Here is a 20,180-nt window from a genome sequence, read left to right as displayed (position 1 = left end):
ATATTCTAAGACCATGAAGACCCCAAATGTAGGTTATGTACCAAAAAACAAAAAAGCTCTTTCCTAGGTTTTATCAAGGAAAATATTTATTTATTTATGCTTTCAATAAAAACTGTTTAAAAAAAATCCCCTGTAGCATTTGGAACCCAAATATTGCAGCACCCTACTAATGTAGGAGAATCTGATATTGGTATTGATTGGAAACTAACTAGCAACAAAAGTGAAATTTCCTTTATCTGAGATGATTGCAGTTCAAATAGGGGTAGACAGCAACTGTTATACAGCATCTAGCAAAATGGGGCCCTGATCCTGGATGAGTCCTTTGGATCCTTCTGTTACCCAAATAATAAATAGTCAAATAGTATAAACAATGAAAACATTTGGGCCCGATCCTGGAAACTCTTACGAGCACAAGACATTCCACTGAGTCAAACCGATCCCTCTGCAGAAGCACATTGTCCATGCACTACCTAAGCCCTCAAAACAGAGTGTGGGTGGCACATAAGTAGTATGGATGCACTGAGCTGACCTCTGCAGAGAGATCAATTTCTCCCATTGAAAACAGCCTAATTAAAATCAACGACATTACTAACCTCAGGAAGGGCTTGCAGGATGAGGCCCTTTCTTTGTGTCTAGAAGGAGATAAATAGGCAGCACAAAACCACACATGTAATTTGTCAAGCAATAGAGTTACAAAAGGTTTCACCTAGAATTTTCTTTAGTTGTTAACATAAAAAATTGACAGTATTCATTGATTTTGTTATCTGAAGTGATTACCGTTAGAGAATAAACTTTCATGTAACGAAATTATATCTGCAAGGATCAAGTGTCTCCAAACTGGATTTCATTAATATTATAACCCTTACCAAATTAATATCTGTAGCACTATTTGGTTTTCTTTATAGGAATTTTTAAAAGATCATTCCATCCCCTAAACGTAAGCATTCATGGCTGCAACTAAAGTATTTTGCTTTTATGACAAACTGCAGGAACCGTCAGGTGACCTTTTATAGCAGTGAACCATGTGCAAGTACTCAGAGTGGACTAACAGGATTTAATTAGAAAGGGTATAATCTTTGTATGTACTCAGTTCATAGCTGTTTGGTTGTCCTTTGCGTGTCATGTTATTAAAAGTGTGAGCAATTATATGGAATAATAATAATTAACAATTGTAATTATGAAGATCCCTTTTCCAAAGAATGTACGTCATAATACAATAAAAACACAGAGCCCTGTCTTGCAATCCCTGTGCACTTGAGTGATTTTTGCATAAGTGAGGAGTAAGGATTACTCACGGGAGTAAAAGCTGAAGGGTCAAGCCCATAATTAAAACCCTTTTGCAATCCAAAAAGATAAAGACATTTGCAAACTGTCTTTAAGGATTTCATTTCAAATGCCTCACGGGGCACTGACAAGTTCAAAGTGACAGGGATGAATAAATACATTGCTTTGCTGTTGTTCCAGTGACGCCTGAGAGAAGTACAAGTATTCCCCACACTCACCAAGATGCAGCCACTGAGACTTCATCCTCTAGACCAGTGGTTTTCAATCTGTGGTCCGCAGCTCCCTGAGAGTCCGCAGACTATGTCTAAGGGGTCCGCAAAAGGTGTCGTTACCATAGAACAGCGGTTCTCAACCAGGGGTACGCGGACCCCTGGGGGTACGCAGAAGTCTTCCAGGGAGCACATCAACTCATTAGAAATTTGCCTAGTTTTACAATAGGCTACATAAAAAGCACTAGGAAAGTCAGTACAAACTAAAATTTCATACAGACAGTGACTTTGTTTATACTGCTCTATGTACTATACACTGAAATGTAAGTACAATATATTCCCATTGATTTATTTTATACTGATATGGCAAAAATGAGAAAGTCAGCAGTTTCTCAGTAATAGTGTGCTGTGATACTTGGTATTTTTATGTCTGATTTTGTAAGCAAATAGTTTTTAGTAGGGTTACCATATTTTGAGCCTCCAAAAGGAGGACACTCCACGGGCCCCGCCCCCAGCCCCGCCCCGTCCCCCCCGCCCCAACTCCGCCCCTTCCCCAAAGTCCCCGCCCCAACTCCGCCCCCTCCCCTGCTTCCCGCGAACATTTGATTCGCGGGAAGCCTGAAGCAGGTAAGGGGGGTGTGGGGGGAGGAGGCGCGGCCCAGGCTGGCCCCCCCGGCGTTTCCAGCCTGGGTCGGCTCGGGCCCTGGGGTGCCGGCCCCCGGCCGAGGACCCCCGGCCCGCCCAGCACTGCCGGTCCCCGGCCCGGCCCCCGGACCCCCGGCCGAGCACCCCCTGGCCCCGCCGGCCCCCGGCCGAACACCCCTGGCCCGCTCAGCACCCCCCCAGCCCCGCCGGCCCGCTCAGCACCCCCCGGCCCGGCTCCCGGCCCCCCGGCCGAGCACCCCCCGGCCCGCTCAGCACCCCCCAGCCCCGCCGGCCCCCTGAGCACCCCCCGGTCCTCGGCCCCGCCGGCCCCCGGCGCTCGGCGCCCCCGGTCCCCGGCCCCGCCGGCCCCCGGCCCGGCCCCCGACCCCCCTGGTCCCTGGCCCCGCCGGCGCTCGGTGCCCCAGGCACCCGGCACCCCCGGCGCTCGGCGCCCCCGGTCCCGCCGGCCCCCGGCCCGGCCCCCGACCCCCCTGGTCCCCGGCCCCCTGGTGCTTGGTGCCCCCGGCCCCCGGCCCCCCCGGCGCTCAGCGCCCCCGGTCCCCGGCCCCGCCGGCCCCCAGCCCAGCACCGCCGCCCGCATGTCCCGATTTTCCCGGACATGTCCAGCTTTTTGGGATTTCCCCCCGGACGCGGATTTGGAGCCCAAAAAGCCGGACATGTCCGGGAAAATCCGGACGTATGGTAACCCTATTTTTAGGTGAGGTGCAACTTGGGGGTACGCAAGACACATCAGACTCCTGAAAGGGGTACAGTAGTCTGGAAAAGTTGCGAGTCACTGCCATAGAAGAGTGGTTTTCAACCTCGAGTCCGCGGACTACGTCTAAGATTTCCAAAGGCGGCCACACCTCCATTCAAAAGTGTTTAGGGGTGTCTGCAAATGAAAAAAGGTTGAAAACCAGGACCTGGCCTATAGGACCCAGCTTCTCTGCTCTACATAATGCCAGCCTACCCCTTTCTAACTAAGTGGTGGTACTGCCTAAGGCTAAGCTCACTCCCCTCAAACCCTTTCACAAACCACTGACATGAGATTTGGAGGCTAAAAATGTAACCATTAGGAAAAAATCCTTAGAAGGGGTGGGAAAAAAATCCAGGTGTTTTTCTTTAATTTCTTCCCCCAAAACTTTGCCACTTCTCCCCCCGTGCCAGAGCTGAACGTGGTACAGCCCGCTGCAGGCTTTGTCTTGGAACTGAGTTGATGTTAGCCTAGCAACCAGGGGAGAGGAGCTGGGCTGGGGAGATGCTGCTGGCCCTGCTGTGCACAGGGCAGGCAGGTTGCTAGGCTGGGCTGCCCTGCTCCCTCTCCCTGCCCACCACCCCCTCTCACTCATGGCTGTGGTCAAGGCTCTTGGATGTGGCCTGCACGCGAGGTAGGTGCAGAAGTTGGCTGCAGGCTGCGTGCAGGTGAGTGGCTGGCAGCCTGCCCTGTTGTGGGTGTCCAGGACTCTGGTGCAGCAGCGTACCAGCCCCCCACAGCACCTCAGTGCAAACAGACCCGCCGCTCTACATCTCCCGCCCTTCTCTGAGCCTGGGGACTCGCTTTAAGGGAGTCTCTCTCTCTGGGGGAAGCAGGGACTTTTGCCATGTGCATGTGTTTCAGTGAGATGTTTAGGGGCACTGTTTTAACAATGGAGAATTTGCAAGCGTGTCTATTTGCAGGTACCAGTCAGGTGATTGTGTATCTGGAGTCCATCAGAATGCACCCTAACCCAATTTACGTGCAAAAACCTGAGTGTATGCGTGCTAGTCAGGTAACTAAGCACCTCAGGCCTAGATCCTCAGAGGTATTTAGGTGCCTACTTCCCACTGATTTTAATCCTAGTTACTGTGGTCCTGAGCCTGCAAACAGCTCCACACAGGCAGTCTCTGCCTGCACAGAGCTCATGCAGGATCAGGGCTATGATTTCCAAATGCAATTGTGTGGGTTTTGTGCATGCCAAGGATATGTGTCCTCCTGGGCACAATTATATTGAAACTTTGGCTCTTATAATCCAACGCTGAATTATTTTAAATCTCCTCCATTCAGATTCTCACCTGGTGTGAGACACAGCCCAGTGCTAATAATAAAAGCACTCAGTCTCAAGACAGTGTGCTATAACTTTTTTATGATAGTGTATAAAATAATGAAGCTTTTAGCTTCATAACATAAAACATGAAGATTTATTTAAAGTAATTGAAAAAATATGCAAAACACTCTTGTTATAATAGGAAGCCTGTGACACTAAGGCATCAAGAAACCTGGGAGTTAAATCAGCACCCGCCTCTTTACCAATATGAGTGGAATTTTCAAAAGTGCTTCATTGACTTTGGAGCACAAGTCCCATTGCTCCTAACTCACTTAGGTGCTTTTGAAAATCCCATGCTATGTGCAACTGCATTTAATTGTATTCTTATGTATTTAATTTATTACTTGTTAAGTGTGCTCGGTGCTCTACAAGACACAAAAAGATCTAATGGCTCAAGTATTAATAGATGTACAGTGAAATCCTAGCCTTATTTAAGTCAATGTGAGTTTTGCCATTGACTTCAATGGGGCAAGGATTTCACCCATAATGTTTATTACACAGAGTAGTCCGATTGACAGTCCTGCCCCGTAGTTGTAGGATCAGGGTCTTAAAGGCAGACACAGGTGTTGTGGGAGGGAATAATATGGAGGGTTTGTAATGTAGATGGGTGATAGGGTTTGCTGTTGTCAGTTACTGATATGAACCTGTATGAAAGAATACTTTCCTAATGTCATGCCATCACCTGCTTTTCACACCTTTTACACCTAATGCGGGACAATAGCAAAGAGGATGATGATGGTGATTTTATAGTTAAAATTTAAAGTATAAATTTAAGTAACGCAAATGGAGAGAAAGTGGCCTGCTATTTATAATTGTTTTAGCATGTTGTTGTGTACATTTTGTTGGGACCAGTATAAAATTACCTTTGCTCTGCACAATACTGATGTTTTCTCACCCTGATTTGTGTAAAGTATTGAATCCAGAAAAGCTAACCTGTAAAGCCAAAGCATGCTCATTTACTAATAAACATTATGCAGGGCCAGAAATCAACATAGCATTTTACGTGCTTAGGAGAAAAGCACAGACCCTGCCCCAAAGAGCTTATAGCCTAAAGGAGGCTAGACAAACAGAGAGCAGGACGAAGGACCATTAAACAAAGTACCAGGGATCTGTGAGTCTCTGTTCCTCAGATCAACAGATCCAAGGAACTTGTGTGGAGTGTCTTTCTATAATGCTCCTCTCTGGAGCTCTTCCCCAACCATTGTAGTGGCAGCCAGTAGCTATAGGCCAGTGGGCTCTATAAGACAATAAGAATTGTAAAGCATGTGTAATGCTGTACTCCTGGATGGGTTGTCTGCAGTGGGAATTGATGTGGGACCTCTGGATCTTAAAGCCTGAGCTTCTACTATCTGAGTTAAAAGACCCAACTCTGTTAGCTAAGTCTGTACTGGGCTCATCAACCACCATATGTGGCCCAGCTATCACTAGAGGGGAACAGAGCCACACATTGAGTAGGGGTTGGTTTCACTTGCAGGAATGAATGTTGCATCAAGCATGTGATTGTTTTTAACCCGGGGTCTTGTGCATGCTACTTAATGTGGCCCCACCCAGTTTCCCTGGCCACACCCATTTTTCTTAGTCGGAAGAACATTTGTGGAGAAGGGAAAAGGGGGTGCTACTTGAGGGAGGGAAGCATCTGGCATAGCGGTTTTTCCCCTCCATGCTTGTGCCAAAGCTTTGTTCCCCTCTCCTCCATGCAGCAGGTGTGGGAGATGGGGGAGGAAAAGAGCCTATGTTATATATGTGAGCAAACTTCCATATGGATTATGTCTGGTTTCCTTATTGCACAATGTTTTGGGCATTTCTCTAGATAAGTTTCTGTTTTGATAACTGTGCTTACTTAAACAGGATCCATAATCCCCTTGGCTTGCTGAATTATACATTTATCTTGGTTAAATAAATAACCCATCCAAACACTATTTAAACAAAAGATTTAAATACCCTTTCTATAATCTGACATATTAGCATTTAACAGTTAAAGCGGAACCTGCAAGTTAACACCCCACACCCAAATACTTATGAGATACTAGAAGAACCAGCCTGGGCAATGAATTTATCAAAAGAACCTTTTCTGCCCTTGGTTGTGTTGGAGGACACTGAGGGGAACAACCAACCATACAGGCTCCACTGGGAGATACTAGAATATCTCCATTAGGAGATAGTAGAGTGTGCAGGTAATGCCTGTCCAGGGGAGGCAGGAAGGCTGGTCCATCTTATCTAGGGCTAACATCATTCAGTGGCTGGAAGTCAAAGCTAGACAAATTCAGACTGGAAATAAAGGTGTAAATTTTTAACAGTGAAAGTAATTGACCATTGGAACAACTTACCAAGGGTTGTGGTGGATTCTACATCTCTTGACAATTTTAAAATCAAGATTGGATGTTTGTCTAAAGATTTGCTCTGAGAACTAATTTGGAGAAGTTCCTGCTGGATACAAAGAGTAAAGGGAGAGAATGAGACTGCAACAGTCACCATGATATTTTGTGTTAAGATTAAACTTTTGTGCTTGATCACAGGTAATGACATATCTTGGTACTCGTGGGCCTACATTTCCATGCCAACATGGAGGTGGTTCAGTCAGCCCCTTTAGAATTCAGTCATGCAGAAAAATCATTTAAGAAAGTACCCACCATCCTTTTGGACAGCCTTGTGGAGGAGCCTCAAAAGGGAAATGGTGTCCCCAATCACCTGCTGGAGTCGAGTAAGTAGTCTGCTGTCTGACCATCCTCCAGGCCGGAACATTGGGACAAAGGGTCAAGAACATTGTTACTTTTCAGAGACCCAGTCCTGCTCTTTTTGAAGTCCCATTCTGTGGCATAGCAGCTCTGCCTCCCTCCCGGCCGGGATGTAGAAGGTATGGCCAGGGAAAAGAGGGCGTGCCTGTAATACCACTGTGCTTGGCTGATCCCGAGCTTTTGGAATGACCCTTGGAGCCATAGGCAGCCAGATGCAATTTAATATTGTGCCAGGGGTGAGGCTGGCCTCTGAATCATGGATCTGTAGAGGTGGCATAAAGATACTTTAACTCCCCTCCCTCGTTCTGCGTCAAGCACAGCTCAGCCAGATAAGAGGATCCAGCCCCGTATCTTTGTTCTCTCTCTCGTGCATGGTTATGGTACTACACACAATATTAAATAAACATAATTAACAATAATGGCATTTAGGTAGCCCAGTCTCCTTCTCTCATGTTTGCTTATCTTTCATTGCAGAGATTTATGCAAAACTTCTGAGAAACAAGGTCATACAGGCTAAGCCTGCCGTACTGCATTATGGAGGTTATGAAATCGAAAAACATCACCAGCAGATCCTGGTAAATCTTGAAGCTGGGACTAGCTAATACATGATAAAGGGATAATCCATGTACACTGTGCATACTGCTCAACAATCTTCTGTCTTCCTGGCCAATATGCCCTCCTGCCCTTTGGAGTCCTCGAACAGGATACTTTGCCATAAAGCTAATGGTAGATCCACCCCAAAACTTTCCTGGGTCACTGTGATTGCATTTGGCTGCATATGTGCTCATTAATCAAAGGAAACTTTGAAAATGCCCTCAGTCCTCTTCTAGAGGCAGTTTGATCTGGTGAATGGGGAGCTGGGCTGAGAATCAGGACACCTGGGTTCAATAGCTGCTTTCTACCCCTTGCCTTTTGAGTCACCTTGGGCAAGTCATGTCTGTTTCTGCTCCCACCCTTTGTCTGTTTTGTCTATTTAGGCTGTAAATTCTTTGGGGGCAGAGACTGTCTCAGATTATGTGTTTGTTAAGTGTGCAGCACAATCTCAGTTGGGTCCTAATAAGTAAATATTACTCTGGCTGCCAGATTTGACAGATAGCATCTTACTTTGCAAGTAGTCCCACTAATTTCAATGAGATTACTTGTGGAATAAGGTACAACTCATCATGCTGAAGGTAATAGGATTTGGTCCTTTATGATTGGGAGATTCTGCATTCAAGACTTAAACAATTTTCTTTTTAAAATCAGCTACTGGTTGTGTTGTATTTTGAAATTCTGAACAAGACTATAAGCTCTCTGGAGCAGGACCACCTTTCTGTTCTGTGTTTGTACAGCACCTAGCACATTGGGCTCCCGGTCCATATCTAAAGTGCTGAGTCACTGTGGTAATTCAAGTGATAATTAATAACGTTCAACATTTTCTCTGTCCACATTCAATCTATTATTTCATTGTTTAACAGACTTCCTTTGTTAAGTACGGTCTCACAAAAATGCAGCTTTACAATATTCCCAAATGTTCTCATAAAAATAACTTTTTTTTTCTTCTACAGAATCTGGTAAATATTTCTGGCGATGTCATAAATCTTCACATTATACCACCCCAGACAAAATACTTTCAGATCAAATACAACAAAACAGTGAGTGTCAAAAATAACCATCAGTTTGTTCATATTTGATTTTGCACTTGATAACATTGCACACAAACAGCACTAAAGGGCCTCCTAGTTTATATTCTGTGTCATTTTATAGCATCGGCTTGTCCCCGGCTTGTCATTTGCAGTTACAGTTGATTTTTGTCCTGATGAGTGGCGATATTACTATGACTGTATCCGAATTCACTGTCAGGTAAGAAGTATCTCAATAAAAGTGTCTCGTTTTGGCTGTAATGTAATAAAAATATTTTACAGGGCATGATAATAAAGCATAGACATTTGTAACAAACATTCATATTACTCCACAGTCCTCTTTAGTGCATCATTGATCTCTCTTTCATTATGCCCAATGTAGACCACCTTACTTTTTGGCCTGCAGTCAATCAAAATAATATTCATTGCAAAATTACATTATTATCCAGAGCCTGGCACAAATCCACAAAATAACATTGACTATTGGGACACTTTGATATAGATGGCTAAATGATAGATGGGTACAGGTGCCCATATTAAGGCACCCAACATTTTTGACCCTAGATTATTCATTGATTCTGAAGACCTCAGAAAAATTTACTAGAGTTGTGGGCCCTCAGCCTGGTTCAATAATCCTTTCTTCCACAAGTCAGACTGTATTCGATGCAGCTTTCACAGATGGTATTGTGGTAATGTGTTAGCTGAGCAGACATGGGGGAGCTCCAAACATAGCTTCTAGAGGCAGAGAGAAGCTGAGGGGTACTTAGAAAGGAGCAAGGTTTCTACAGTCTCAGTCTATGAAATGCTGGAGGAGGAGTTTCACATGCCTCCTAACTGCTAACTACTGCTCAGAAAGGTTCTGGGGACACTGGATAGGCACCTGATTCCTGAAGTATGATTCTAAATTAGCCTCTCTTTCTATACATAACATTAATGAATTCTGTTAAATCAGTACTTTCCCCCATTTCTTCCAGGGAGATGATACTTTGCTTGTTCCTATCCATGGCTACCCTGCTGTGAATGTTGTAGAATTTCCATCATTTATAAGCTTATCAGATGTTTCACTTGGACAGAGGTGAGTAAAGGTGACAGTCAGGGTTTTTTTAAGGCTTGCAAAAACTAAAATATCTATTTTTTTGTTTTTAATCTACTGTCTAAACATAAGACCTTAGAAGTTTTAATTAAGTCACCTACTATACAGATTGCAAAACCACTACACGGGACTTCTTTTCAAAAGTATGTTCATAGAAGACTGAACTCTGCATAAACTAAACATCTATAGAGACATAAGGCCAGAACCTGAGCTACTATCAGTTGACATTGATTCACTTTTGATCTAGCTTTGATTTATCTTTAAAAGTGAAATTCCCCCTATGCAGGGAGCCAGCATAGGTCTATGCTCCACTTAAGATGTATTTTGAGGATCTAGAAATTCACCGTAAGGTCTGGTCTGCATACTGTTTTTGTATCAGTAGAACTATATTGGTTATGGGTGTGATTTTTTTTACTAAAATAGTTACACCCATACAGCACCTAACTATACCAATATAAAAGTGGCATAGACCAGAATATCTTAATCCACTTCTCATACAAGAATACGCTATACCAGTATAAGCACTTTTATACCAGGATAGCTGCGCTAGTTAAAGGGGTACAACTTTCTAGTGTACATGAGGCCTAAGTGAATAGAGCATCATTTTCGATATAAAGGTTCTAGAAGTGAAGGTGTGAAACTGTTAGAGTTCACGTAATGACAGATGCACAGTGGTGGTAGCAAATGGCTAAACTCAGCCTCAGAGCTCTTTTTATTCACTTATCCTTCTGATTCTATAAACTCCCTCTCCAAACAATCAAACCCCCCACATAAATGAAATTCCAGCTCCCCAACTGGGCAACACGCTCACCACGAACCCTGAATCTCTCTCTGATCTCAGGTCACCTACACATGCATGTCATGATGTGACTCAGCTTTGCTTATTTGCTCCATTCTTATAAGCAAACACAGTGCTGAAATACACAAGAATCCTGATGCTTTCAGAAAACCTCAGTGAACAGCATTCTTTAATAGGTTGTTATCCTACCTGTGCAGAAGAATGGAGCAGGTAGAGCAGAAAATATACAATTTGTAGTCTTTATTTTAAAGGTGAAAGCTATTTGAGATCCCAGATAATGTACAAGATACGGAGACAGACTTAGGCCTGGTCCCCACTTAGTCCGGACTTCGGACTAAGGTACGCAAATTCAGCTACGTTAATAACGTAGCTGAATTCGAAGTACCTTAGTCCGGACTTACCGCGGTCCAGACGCGGCCGGAAGTCTCCCCCCGTCGACGCCGCTTACTCCTCTCGGCGAGCTGGAGTACCGGCGCCGACTGTGAGCACTTCCGGGATCGATCCGGGATCGATTTATCGCGTCTTAACCAGACGCGATAAATCGATCCCAGAACATCGATGGCGTGCCGCCGGACCAGCCGGTAAGTGAAGACTAGGCCTTAAGGACCACAGGCCTGATTCAAAGCCCTTCAAAGTCAGTGATTGACTTCAGTGATCTTTGAATCAGGCTTCCACATCCTGTCACCCACCATTCTGCATTGGCATGTAGGCACAGATCCTCAAAGGTATTTAGGCACCTAGCTCTGATTGATTTCAGTGACTGTTAGGCACCTAAATACCTTTGAGGATCTGGGCCATAGAGCCCAAAAGGCAGCAGACCTTTGATGGTGGGGGACCAAAGAGGCCATTTGGGCTGCAGTGAGCTATGTGGAGTTATTTCCAGCTCAATACTCTGGTTATGTCTTAGGCTGTGTTGTCTCTAGAGCTCCATGACTATGTAATTACCTTGGTTACAACAATATAATATAATGATCAGATGTTTAAGGTAAAGTTCTCCCCTCTCTTTTAACTCCCAGAGCAGGTTACAGTTATGACACAGACTATAACTGAAAATCGCAAAATAAAGGCACTCACTGTTATTCTTTATTTCCCTAACCTTTTAAAAGTATGCTTTCCAAAGAAGCGCTGTGTATAAAATGCATTCCTTGCTAATCAGCAGGACATAATATCAGCCAAATAGTTATTAAAAGCAGGAGTAATCTTGTGTCAAATAAGTTTCTAGATTTGCAGGATGATATCCAGGGTTTCACCAAATCGTTGTCCCAAGTTAGGGACATGAAAATAGATGCACACAAAAAAAGACACAACTTTGGAAAGTGTGAGGGCTTATTTCTCATTTGTATGAAACCCTCTTTACACTGCCAACGTGGGAATGAGAATCAGGCCCTTGCACCGTACTTATTGCTCCAAGGCCCAGTCCTGTGTTATGTTTAGGTGCTCACCACTTTGCACGCTTGGTCTTCAAGGACATAATCTTGCAACCCTTTAAGTCAGTGGCAGAACTCCCAGTGACTGTAGTGGGTGCAGAATTAGATCTTAAATGATTCCATTGTTAATTTATGTGAATGAGAACTGGGCAACAAATTCACATTAGTTATTTTCAATTGTTAGGGATTTTAAAGAAACACAGATAAACAAAATTTGCCCCAAAATTTAGATTGGGTAAAAAGTAAGCTTTAACAAAACCAAAGACTAATAGAAATGTTTGTATTAATTTTTTTAAAATTCCAATGGAAATGGCCTTTTTAAAAGTGAACACTTCCCTCAGTATTTTCAACTTCAGCTTTGCATCATTGTGCTGGTGCATAAGACGTGAGAAGCGAATGTGAAACTAGAGATCAATTGTTGCATCTATGTTCAGTGTCCAAGCTGAGGGAAGTAGAATAAATATTGAAAAGCAATAAATATTGAAAATATTTCAGCTTCAAGGTATTATTTATAGAGGAAAAGAATGTTTGTTCATCTCTGATTTTTAACCTGACAGTGTCCTTTTAAAAAACCAAATGAATAAAAAGCTGAACCAGCCCTAAGTGTCCTAGAGCTATGCCCTGGTTAACAATTGTCCAAAACAATGGGATTGGGGATAGGCGGGGCTACTTGCCAACAGCAATTCCTGTTCTCCAAGTGATACAAGAGAAAAAGCATTGTTTAGTTCTGAACTAAACCATGTTTTTTCCACAGATTGAAACGAGGCCTCTTGTCTGACATGACTGTGGACTCTCTAACATGATTTTCCTTTTTCAGCCGGTACTTTAACAGGTGACCTGTTCTGTTGTAGTGAACTGCAGCCAAGGTGTTGTGGCAGTTCTGAGTTTGTTTCCAGTAATTCATTTCCAGCAGGTCTTTAGTTAGAGACAGGTCATATTTCCAGCAGTGCAAAATATGTAACAACACTACCTGCTTCTTGTTACTGATTCCAGCTGCGATTCCAGCTCAGAGGCAAGAGTAGGTAGGAGAATAGCATTCACTGATTCTGTCCTATGTAGATTTTTACACCACACTCATCCCCACAGTATCTGAGTGCTTTCCAATAAACCATTGTGCAACATACCTAACATATGTCATGTGTGGTTTGTTCTGTTCCCATGATGGCTGCAGCCTTGGGCTGATTTCTGTTTGTATAGCCAGTGTGGGTCTAAATTTGAATGTTAGTCTTTACTAAATGGTACCGTTGGTAAAACATACAGGTCATAGCACACAGGAATAATTAATCTCTTCAAAATTAAATTAGATCAATTTAAATGTATGCATAGGAGAAACTAAGTATAGGAGATAGAGAGCAACACAGCAATTAAGACAATTATTTTACTCTCATTTTCTAATCTGAAGGTGTTGTAAAACGACATAGTTGTTGTGTAACTATGGAAAATGACTATGTTTTTAAAATTAGGTAGTCCATCTCCATGACTCCTATATCTTGCAATGCATGCTCTAGATGGAGAAAAAGTCATTTTCCAAATGTGAGCCTGTAGTCACTGATTATAATTATTACTAATTTTTCTTTCACAAGTCTTCCTTTCTTCTTTTGCAGCAAGGAGTATGTTATCCCTTTGCAGTGCAGCTGTCCAATAGAGTTTGAGTTCCATATCGATTACATTCAGCCTCACAAAGCCTTTACCATTCAGCCAACCTCAGGTAGACCACGTCTGTTTAAAGCTCTAAAGATCCAAATAGTTGTTTGCTGAGTCCTATTATTTATGACTGTGTGCTCAGTGCTGTTCAAAAATGCACATTAGAAGATACAGTCCCTGCCCCCAAAAGTTTGCAGTTAAACTGTGCATTTGAACATAGCCCCACACATGCATATAGAAAAACAAACAAGCAACTTCGATGGAAGGTCAAACTGTTATGCAGCTAGTATATATCTTTCCTTTGTAGCATAAGTCCTCTTTGGTGATGTAGACCCAAGTCTCTTTGGGTGATGTAGACCCAAGTCTCTTTGGGTGATGTAGACATGGATGAGATCTGGAAGGTTTGTCTAAAGCAAGTTTTCGGAGGAGTTAATAGCCACTATTTTGGTGTAACACAGCTAATTCCAATGGATAATTAGCTCGTCCTGCTCAAGAAATCTAGCCACTAATGAAGACCAGGGGCGCAACTCTGCACATGGCGTTTGATATTATTGATGATGCAGAGAAAGAGAGAGAAACTAACAAAAAGGCAGCCATGCTGGTCTTTGCTTCATTAAAAATATCAGAAAAACCTAATAAGATTATTAATATTCCAGGGTCAGTAACAAATCTAGTGATCTGCTAATGATATATGACTGCATCATGTAATCTGTATATGGTATACGGCTGCATCATGGCAGTGTAATTTAGAGCCACTTCAGCTCCCCTTTGTACTTCTACAGCCGTATAAAAGGGGCCTACCATAACTGAGAATCAGGCACTATGGGTTTTACAGGAGACAGGTGCTGAGCACACAGCATTTGGATGTCATTTAGTCACACATTTTCATGTATCTGCATATGCAGAAGAGGCGGACCATTCTGAGTCGGACATAGATACCATACACTCAACTGGTTGTTTTTTTTGTAGTGTAAAATTACATTTGTAGTGTGAAGTTACATATACAGCGGTGGCTAAAGAGGCAGATAGGCACCTAGTGGGATTTCCAAAAGCATGTACACAGGTTAGGTGCCCAACTCCCATTGAAAATCAATGGGACTTAGGTGCCTAACTCACATAGGTGCCTTTGTATATCCCACTGGGCATCCATGTGCATCTTTAGGTAGCTAAAGATCTTCGTAAATCTGGCCCTCAGTGCCTAAGTTGTTCTGAAAATGGGACTTAGGCTAGGTCTACACTACCCGCCTGAATCGGGACACGACAATCGATCCCCGAATCGACGCTCTTACTCCACCAGCGGAGGTGGGAGTAAGCGCCGTCGACGGGAAGCCGCAGAGGTCGATTTTGCCGCCGTCCCTACAGCGGGGTAAGTCGGCTGCGATACGTCAAATTCAGCTACGCTATTCGCATAGCTGAATTTGCGTATCTTAAATCGACCCCCCCCCCGTAGTGAAGACCTGCCCTTAGATTCCTAAGTCACTTAGGTACTTTTGAAAAATATACCCATCTCCCGTTATACTGTGATATGAATGACATCCTATATCTTGTTAAATATTCAATTTAATAAAACTCATCAATGGAAACAATAGGAAGGAGACACTACTTAACTCCTTCAAGTTAGACCATCTGAATCACAGTGTAGTGTCACAGCTACTTTCTGCACACGCTTTCAATTAGGCATGTAGGAAAGTGAGAGCTTCTCTTCTCTAAATGATCTACATGATGCTCCAACAAAAGAGCATTCTCTTCTTTACTTAGTTATCCACTTGTTTGTTACATCTTTTTCCAGTAGAGGAAAGCATCATGTCAGACAAATGGGTATTGGAAATGTAACAGATGGTCTGGATTTGTTCCCAGCCGTGCTGTGTAGAATAAATTCCAGGAGAATTAAACTATTCTCCATTCCTAGAACTAGATCCAAAATATTCATTAGTTACAATATGACAGCAACAAAGTCTTGCTTTCCCAAACCCAAAGGGACAGACTTAGTATCCTCAGCTTCTCTGTCCTTGCAAATGGAAAAAATGATAGTAAGAGCTAAGTGGGTAGAGGCACAGACTCTGAAAATTTTCATCTTCTTGTAATAACATTAGCTCTTATAGAACAATAAAGGGAAACATCTTGCAAATTTAGGGACAGACTTTGATATCCTTGCCCATATTGAGGGGCACCTTACTCCTCTTAGGGTATGTCTACACTACCCGCCGGATCGGCAGACAGCAATCGATCCAGCGGGGATCAATTTATCACATCTAGTCTTGACACACTAAATCGACCCCCGAGCGCTCTCCCGTCGACTCCTGTACTCCAGCGCTGCGAGAGGCGCAGGCAGAGTCGATGGGGGGAGCGGCAACAGTCGACTCACTGTAGTGAAGACACCGTGGTAAGTCGATCTAAGTACGTCGACTTCAGCTACGTTATTCACGTAGCTGAAGTTGCATAACTTAGATCAACACCCACCCCCACCCCCCAGTGTAGACCAGGGCTTAATTTACCTAATTACTCTTCAACATAAAGCTTCATTCCACCACAAAATTAGGTCATGTTAGAACACTCCTTGTGGAGTCATGTTAGTTAACATGATGTTAAGCATGGTATAAATGGGACGACCCTGTTTAAACATGGTGTCAGATGGACATGCTTAACTCTCTATTCCCGATAGGGCTTACCCATGAGCATTTTAAGTATGAAGGTCTCTGTATACACTAACTGGTAAATCATGTTTAACATTTTAATTAACATGGCTCCCCAAGGTCATGTTCTAACATGACCTAATTTCCCAGTGAAGAGCAGCCCTAAGGGTAATATAATCTGACCTTTATTCCTGACATGATATTAACTGTGAAACGGTTTTAAAATTTACTTGATTTAGATGGATTTTCATTCTTACCTTCAGATGAAACTAATACTAGGATTCTAGCACATGTGTGGATTAAATTGGGAAACCCAGAAACCCTGGTCACTCTTAGAAATGTAGACCATGATCCATTTTATTGGGCTTACTCAGAAGTAGAGTGCTCCCATGATTTCAGTGTAAATGGAATGTATTTTGTTCCCATGTACAGGAATAATTCCAGCCAGTGGGAAAGTGGATGTGGTTGTTAAATATGCACCATTTGACTATGGAACAGCACAGATGAAAATGCAATTGTGGATTGCACAGTTTAACTCTAAACCCTATGTATGTGTATTCACAGGAACATCAATGCCCCATGGGGGTTTCATGTATGTGTGATTGATTTATCTTTGAATATTTTTGCCCATTTCTGTTTTAAAAATACCTTAATGAAACAAGATTTTATGCTATTTTGCCATGTCACTTAGATTGTGTTATTCAAATACGCCAAATATCTTGATTACACATCATTCTGCTTAAAGTGCAACTAGACTGCATTAAGTGAAACTTTAATGAACAGCATTCCACCGCTTATTGTTCCATCGATTGAGATGCAATCAGCACTCTAATCACCAAGGCCTTCAGAAGCAAGGGGGCAATAAGATATTTTGGAACATCTCTCATCCTTCCTGGGAATTGTGACATAGCAGGATTAGGAAATTACGTGCCCATCATTGTAATTTGAGAGACACCATCACAATCTTCTTGTATATCTAGAAGGCATAGACCGGCATGTGGTGGGCTCCTATGCAACTCTCAGAATACTGATTAAAGTTGTCTTTTCTTCTGAAATCTAGAAAGGAAGAATTTAAAACACATAAAACTCTCTCAGAGAAGAAAACAGTGTCAGTAGGAAAGCAAGTGATCCGGAGAAAAGACCATTTAAAGCATCCACAATCCAGCCAAATTCAGAAAGTAAAGGTACAGAGAACTACTACCAAAAGTACCTCCAGGGGCTGATACTATTCCTTATACCTAAACATCACACACACAATTTATTTCTTCCTATTAATTTTTATCCCACAGGAGATTGAATACCAAAACCTGCGATTCCCAGCAGATTTGTCAAATCCCTATGCTGTGGCAACGGTTTTGATTCAAGAGCCTGGCAAATTAAAGATTAAACACTTGAAAGAAGGTAACGTAATGAAACAATCCAGAATAAAATAAATTTGAGGGGCCTTATCTTGCTTTTTAATTTTTAACAGAACTCCATGATGATTTCAGGTGGAGAGCTTGGCTTCAAAACGGATGGCATAATATGACCCTAGTTTCTGAGGAAAGTGACACCTTAACCTTACTTTTGATTAATAAGCTCAATTATTGCAACGGTCAGGTTTTCCCATCAAAAATGTATTTTCATTTTACACAGAATTCTGGTTTGAGAGTGGTAGAATAATTATCTGCTCTTGTCCACAGTCCTGTACCAAGGTAATGAAGGTGCAAAAACAAGACAGATGAAGGAAGCTGTATTTGAACTAAAAGTCAAACAAGATATTCAGGAAGAAGAAGCAAATCAACTTAAGTGGTGAGTGTTAATTATTCATTTTTATAACGGACAGCAGTAAGATTTGTTTAAATATGCTTTCTCTGAATGAAGCAAGAAAAGTTTATTCATGCTTAAAACCACCATTTCCGATCATGGTAGATTAATTTAACAAATAAATTGCTTTTATTCTATTCACATTCTTTTTCCTGAGAGGAATCTGATAAGTAGTTAGTAGTAGTAGGCAATAAGCACAAGGATTTTATTTTGACTGCCATTCAGAAAGAAAGCTGCTGAACGTCCAGATTCCACTCTCATTTGCCGTCATCCTGCACCAATAAAGTCAATGGGAGCTTTGCTATTAACTTCACTGAGTATAGAATCAAGCTCACACCGAGTTAAATTAAGTCAGTGGAGTTACACCTGTGTTTAAAAAAGGCCCCAGTCCAGCAAAGCATTTAAACATATGCTTAACTTTAAACACATGAGTAGTCCCATTTAAATTAAAGGATTAGTTGGATAGAAGCCTTAAAAATAGGACTATTAGGTCCATTATCTTTTAAATAAAGCAAACAGCATGTTGCATGAAGGATTTTTCTCATCTCTACTGTAAATCCAGGCAAGTTCATACAGGTAAAGATCCAATTTCTATGAAATTTAAGAGAGAGATTATCGAAGAACGACAGCAGGAAGAAGAGCAATACAAGGTTAGCCTTCACTGTTTGTTCTGCATTTTTAAAATCAGATTTATAATTTTGGACTAAATAAAACTGACTAATGAACTAATACCCTGTTTGTGATGGCTGCTGGCTTTATTAAATAGGTTGATACATACCAGTGTTCGTGATGCTAATTCCCTCACATATTATTCCCAACCCTTATTATTGTTATTACTATTTATATAATGCCTTGTATGTGCATGGCTCTGCACAGAACATATGAAAGACTTGGCCTTTGGCCTGTAAACAGCTTACAGCCTATGAGCCCTCAGCCCACCCCTGTAAACACTCTCAGATGAGAATAACGTTATTCACATGACTATCAATGGGACTCCTCATTATTCACATATGTGTTTGCGGGCTCATGCCCTAACATCAGACACAACTATGTGAATTAAAACAAAGGAGGAACAGGAAGTAAAATGAGGCATACAGTAATATTAAATAATGATACTTCATTAGCTGCATGTTCATCTTTTGGATTTCACTCTTCTTTTATATGTATTTGTTCAATGTTTAATACATTCAAAAGTTTTATTTAAGCTAATTTAGGGAAACATAGTTGAGCGTGAGATTAGGAGAAGGTGGCCCTGGAATGGAGGGGAATAAAGGATTTAGCTGTGTGCAGGAGATGGGACAGTAGGGAAGAGGCATTGGGATGGGGGAAGAGAACAGGAGAGAGAGGGAGAGGTCAGAAATGAGGATCTGGAAGACAAACCCAGGTGGCATAATGAAACAAGGTAGGGAGAGTCACATCAGTTGGCAGCGAGGAGCAACTCAAAAGGCATCATTAAATCAAATGGCAAAGGAAGTTACTCATACGACAATGAGGAATTTAAGACAGGACAAGGTAACCAAATGGCAGCAATGGAAAAGTCAAACATCAGTAACCTGGCGAAAAGTGGCACCGTTAATTAAAAGGCACGAATCAACATTCAGTCCAATAGCATGAATGGCTTTTACAGCATGGTGAAGTTAAGAGATGTCAGCACAAACTACTAATTGAACAGTGATGTGAAAGATTTCTATAGGAAGAGTACCGTTAAAAGCAGTGGCAAATGAAATGCAGAGTGGGAGGTTACAGAAGGGGGGAAAACTGCAGCCAATATGCAGAAGGACAATGAAGGAGCTCCCTGGTCCAGTGCTGCTGAGGGTTGGAAGTTGTCACTGTGTTGGTTTAGTAGCCCATCTAGAGGCTGGTCTCTGCTGCACAGAAAAGTGGGTCCTTTGTTCTTACTGGGCCATGGGAGAAGGCAGTGGGCCCAACTCACTTCCTTGATACCTGACCATGCTGGGGGTCTGGAGACCCCAACCCTAATCCTGAAATGGGACCTAGACTCATAGACTCATAGACTTTAAGGTCAGAAGGGACCATTATGATCATCTAGTCTGACCTCCCGCATGATGCAGGCCACAAAGCCGTCCCAACCCTTTCCCTTGACTCTGCTGTTGAAGTCCCCAAATCCTGTGGTTTAGAGACTTCAAGTAGCAGAGAATCCTCCAGCTAGCAACCCCTGCCCCATGCTGCGGAGGAAGG

The 20,180-nt window shown here is 42.6% G+C and overlaps 1 protein-coding gene across 3 annotated transcripts in view; it reads left to right on the top strand.

Moving 5' to 3' along the window:
• The first annotated feature begins 3,315 nt into the window (after positions 1-3,315).
• CFAP221 (cilia and flagella associated protein 221) overlaps positions 3,316-20,180 on the top strand; it is a 33,381-nt gene continuing 16,516 nt past the window's right edge. The window contains exons 1-12 of one of the 3 annotated variants that reach the window (XM_005279846.5): positions 3,316-3,560; positions 6,739-6,923; positions 7,432-7,532; positions 8,505-8,591; positions 8,704-8,799; positions 9,554-9,654; positions 13,503-13,606; positions 16,608-16,767; positions 17,236-17,359; positions 17,465-17,576; positions 17,858-17,966; positions 18,544-18,631. In XM_005279846.5, coding sequence (XP_005279903.2) covers positions 6,785-6,923; positions 7,432-7,532; positions 8,505-8,591; positions 8,704-8,799; positions 9,554-9,654; positions 13,503-13,606; positions 16,608-16,767; positions 17,236-17,359; positions 17,465-17,576; positions 17,858-17,966; positions 18,544-18,631 — 1,221 coding nt within the window. In that variant the 5' untranslated portion in view covers positions 3,316-3,560; positions 6,739-6,784. Of the gene's footprint in view, positions 3,561-6,738; positions 6,924-7,431; positions 7,533-8,504; positions 8,592-8,703; positions 8,800-9,553; positions 9,655-13,502; positions 13,607-16,607; positions 16,768-17,235; positions 17,360-17,464; positions 17,577-17,857; positions 17,967-18,543; positions 18,632-20,180 lie in introns of those variants that run through there. The other 2 variants (XM_005279845.5, XM_005279847.5) reach the window with 2 other exon arrangements.

Source organism: Chrysemys picta, chromosome 11 (assembly GCF_011386835.1).
Source record: "Chrysemys picta bellii isolate R12L10 chromosome 11, ASM1138683v2, whole genome shotgun sequence".
NCBI classification, from domain to species: domain Eukaryota; kingdom Metazoa; phylum Chordata; order Testudines; family Emydidae; genus Chrysemys; species Chrysemys picta.
The sequence above is the reverse complement of the archived record's forward strand: the minus strand, read 5'-3'. Positions and strand labels throughout refer to the sequence as shown.